Source organism: Octopus bimaculoides, chromosome 26, assembly GCF_001194135.2.
Source record: "Octopus bimaculoides isolate UCB-OBI-ISO-001 chromosome 26, ASM119413v2, whole genome shotgun sequence".
Taxonomy (NCBI): domain Eukaryota; kingdom Metazoa; phylum Mollusca; class Cephalopoda; order Octopoda; family Octopodidae; genus Octopus; species Octopus bimaculoides.
The window spans coordinates 12,879,320-12,884,100 of NC_069006.1; the positions used below are offsets into that span (position 1 = coordinate 12,879,320).

Here is a 4,781-nt window from a genome sequence, read left to right on the forward strand (position 1 = left end):
ACAAACCTCTAACTTCCCAGAATATATTCATATTTTAAAAAAAAATTTAAACCATTTTTGATATTTACTACCATAAAAACGAGCTGGCATAGCTGTTAGCATGCCAGGCAAAATGCTTAATGGCATTTTGTCCATTGTTACATTCTGAGTTCAAATGCTGCCAAGGTCAACTTTGCCTTTCATCCTCTTGGAGTCAATAACACAAGTACCAGTTGAGCACTGGTATCAGTAAAACCAACTTACCCACCTCCCCTAAGTTGCTAACCTTGTGTCAAAATTTGGCCATTAAAGCTTTTGGTACCAACCTGCTTGAAGCCAACCCCTTTGTTATACGACACAATTTTTTTCGTTTTAAAGTGAAATTAAACCTAGAAAAGTTGTTGGCCTTGTGCCAAAATTAAAAAGAATCATTAATATTATTATTATTATTATTATAAATATCAAACAATGATTTACTTTGCTGCAAAAATGAGACTTCTGCTCCATTTCTCAATACTGAATATTATAATTTGCTAAAGAAAATTTTTGCATGCAACACTATTGGTAAATCAGATGAAATGAAGACCACAGGCTGTACTTTGCCAACCTCTGCTCTAAACAGCAGAAATATTGCTTAATAGATGCTGTGCAAGGTTTCAGAGCCAAGTTCAAAAGTAAGCTAGCCAAGACATTCTCCTGTATGTAATACTGCTGATTAAGGAATTACACTTAATAACAAAATTATAATTTTTTTTTCTGTCTTTGGTCAGTAAGTGTGATTTCCTATTTGCTTATCCAGAAATCAAAGCAAACGACTACTATTCCCTTGAAACTTTGCTTTTCTGACCTGGACATCAATGTGTTGAAACTGACCTATTTTCCATTATATTTCAGACAGATTTTGCTCAATACCACAAATTTGTTTGACCTTAACCACTTGAGCATGTCCCTTGGTGGCTGACAATATGTGCATCTCTGATGATGAGCAGGAGTAGTGGGAGGAGCATCATAGCCATATGTTGAGAGGGATTCTTTGGGGTTTAAATAAATGTAACAAAAGTGAAGTTTGAAGGAAATATTAGCAATATCTCATATTTTCTTGGGGTAAGCAAATAGGAAATAATAGTTGCTACCCAAGGACAAAAATCATGTTACACAGTGTTATTTTTAACTCCACAATGGTTGAATATCAGTGAAACCTGTTTACCTCACTGATAAGCTGCGATCCTTTTAATCCTCCTGGAATAACAACTGCATCATATTTGTTGTCACTGATTGCCTGCTGGAGACTTTTGTCTGGAACAATGACGGTATCCCGACTGCATTTGACTGGGTTTGAATCATTGAGGCCACCAACTGTTACGCACACCTGTGTAAGAAACACATTGAAAATACTTTAGAGTAAAAGAAAATCATTTTCCAAAATATATTGTAAACATTTACACAAAAAAGAAAGTCTCAGTCTTAATAGATAACATGAGCATTTGAAGACTTAACACAACTTTGAATAAACATGCAGATTTTGGTTCTAAGCCTGTTCCATTTTATTATAGTTCTCCAGGTTATAACAGTGGGAGTTTAAAACTTGCTGTCCACCACGCTCTGCTGTATGTACACTGATAATCTAGTCCTTGTCGCTGAATCGTCATCATTTAACCCTTTAGTGTTTAAACCAGCTGTATCCAGCCCAAATGTTCTACCCATTTTATGTTCAAACTAGTCAGAACCAGCAGCTCACACCTACCCTGCAATGCCATTCTAATAATGAATAATTACATCTTCGAAATCTCGAAGCTACAAGATAGTAATCTGAACACTAAAGGGTTAAAGCAGTGGTTTTCAACTGGGGTCTGTATAAGATTTTGTTAAAATTTATGTGCAATAAAACTGTTTATACTTATACAACACAAAATATTTTAACAATTCTTTTTTTTTTTTTTGTACAATTCCTAATATCTAATTATAAAAATATAAACATTGAATAGCTATGGGGGTTCAGTAGAGTAAAATAGGAATGAAAACCACTGATTAAACCCTTTAGCATTCATATTATTCTGTTAAACATAATGCTTATTCTCAGTTCTATATTTAAGAGATGAGGAATTATGTACATTATTTACATTTGACGGATATTTGTCCTCATCTTGTTTGTTGTTAACACGTTTCGGCTGATATACCCTCCAGCCTTCTTCAGGTATCCTGGGGAAATTTCGAACCTGGGTTCTCATTCCTAAGGTATTTTTCGATATTATTATTATTATTATTCAGATTGGAGCCTGGCGTAGCCATCTGTTTCACCAGTCCTCAGTCAAATCGTCCAACCCATGCTAGCATGGAAAGCGGACGTTAAACGATGATGATGATGATGTCACTGCTTGGAATCGAACTCAGAATCTTGGGGTTAGTAGCCCGTGCTCTTAACCACTATGCCATAATAATAATAATATCGAAAAATACCTTAGGATTGAGAACCCAGGTTCGAAATTTCCCCAACACATCTGAAGAAGGCTTGGAGGGTATATCAGCCAAAACGTTAACAACAAACAAGATTAGGACAAATATCCATCGAATGTAAATAATTAAGGGGTCTATAGATTTAAAAAAATTATTGATAATCCCTGGGTCAAAGTATGTCTCTAGAACCTGCTTCAAACCCAGGTACATCTGCCCTGATAATTGGCAGTGGCTTGGTCAGCAAATCCTCTCCTATGGTCAACAATTGATGGCAAGCTGAGCTGCTAAGGATCACACTATCCCAAAGTGTGTATGCATGTGACCAGGGACTGCATACAAGCTTGTATTCGTATGGGCACTTCAAACATGAACTCTACATCTCAACAGTGAATGATGGCTACAGCGTTCACGCTATCTAGGTATTTTTCAATATTATTATTATTATTATTATTGTTCAGGTCACTGCTTGGAATTGAACTCAGGATCTTGGGGTTAGTAGCCCATGCTCTTAACCACTATGCCATAATAATAATAACATCGAAAAATATCTGTTGGATTTGATCAGCATATGTGAAAGCCAGCTCAACCCACCTCAGGTGAACACCATTGCAAATACAAATATGTAAATACAAACATAGATATGTAATGTTAATGTGCATGAATGATGCACTACAGATGAGCTGAGGGAAAACCAAGTGTAAGAAGAATCAGACAATGTGCAACAAAGGAGAAAGAAGACGTGATGCATGTGGAGGACAACAGCTGGGTAAAGAAGTGCTACAGGATAGAAAAAGTAAGAACATGCAGAAGAGGAAAACTGAACAAGAAATAAGTAACAAACACCAATCTCAGGAAACTAAATGTCACAAAGGTGATGATAGGGGACAGTAACAAGTGGTGAGAAAGACCCGTCTAACACATGTAAGCATGGAAAAGTAGACATAAAAACGATGACAGATTTAGGAATATAGGAATCAGCTTAAAGATAAGAACTAATTACATTTCTTTAACCTTTTTGCATTAATACTGTCAAATGTAATGCCTGTTTATTCACATTGTTTTGAATTAATCATGCATTATCACGTAGCTTTGAGATAAATATCATTATCTAAACAGGTGTAGAATAAGTAGAGAGGAACTTCGTAAAGTGGTTGACCTTAGGAAGGGCATCCAGCCATAAAAATCTATACCAGGCATAATTTGCTGCTGCTGATGCCATGTAAAAAACACCCAGTCCACTATGTAAAGTGGTTGGCATTAAGGGCTTCCAGTCATGAAAACTATGACAAAACAGATCTCACTAATGCTGGAGCCATGTAAAAAAAACCACCCAGTTCACTCTGTAAAGTGGTTAGTATTAAGAAAAGCTGTAAAAGCCATGCCAAAACAGACAGTGGGGTTTGGTGCAGCCCTCTGGTATTGGTTTGTTTACGTGTACGTAAATTAGCGGTTCGGCAGAAAAGACCGATAGAATAAGTACCAGGCTTTAAAAATTAGTTCCGGGGTCGATTCATTCAACTAAAAATTTTAAAAATTCCTCAAGGCGATGCCCCAGCATCGCCTGCCGCAATCATATAACTTAAAACAAATAAAAGATAAAAAATATACACGCGCACACACATTCACATTAAATGTAATTTCCGAGACCACCGTGCGGACTTATTTTCTCCTATACAAGTGACATTAGACAGAGAAACGTAACCCCTGTTAATCCATAACAAATAGATTTGAAATCTCCATTGCATAAAAGGGATTCACTTCTAATTTTATAAAGTTGCAAGGCAAAACCCTATGACGACAGCTATCCTAGTCATGACCATCAAATATATTCAGATATGGTAGCTAAGACAGCATTATTGCGTCCTTTTCTCAAGACAGAAATATGTATTTCATAGAAAGTTTTGGCTGTAATTTCTAACAGATTCAATGAGCAGGTCTTCCTGTTTGCTTAGCTGCAAACGTAGTAGTTTATAGCAGTGACTTACAGTAAGGAGGAATGAAGTATTTTAGAGTTAAGTGTCTGAGAGAGAAAGGGAGATATATATATTTATATATATAATAAGGTGGAGAAAAGTGAAGCGTGTTAAAAAAAAAAATGGAGATAAATGGGTCAAGGTCGACATAGGAGAAAAATGAGAGCATATGATGTCAAGGTCAACTTATGAAAATGAGACGGGAGTAGGTCAAAGACGAAACTACGAGAATAAGAAACGGAACAGGTTTTAATCCCCATGTTGCCGCATATATATATATATATATATATATATATATACATATATATATATACATATATATATATATACATATATATTTTCTTTTACTTGTTTCAGTCATTTGACTGCGACCAT

The 4,781-nt window shown here is 35.8% G+C and overlaps 1 protein-coding gene across 1 annotated transcript in view; it reads right to left on the reverse strand.

The window, feature by feature from the left end:
* Positions 1 to 1,153: 1,153 nt before the first annotated feature.
* Positions 1,154 to 4,781, reverse strand: part of LOC106867205 (protein DJ-1alpha) — a 26,252-nt gene continuing 22,624 nt past the window's right edge. Inside the window, exon 3 of the mRNA XM_014912012.2 lies at positions 1,154 to 1,348. Coding sequence (XP_014767498.2) covers positions 1,169 to 1,348 — 180 coding nt within the window. The 3' untranslated portion in view covers positions 1,154 to 1,168. The remainder of the gene's footprint in view (positions 1,349 to 4,781) is intronic.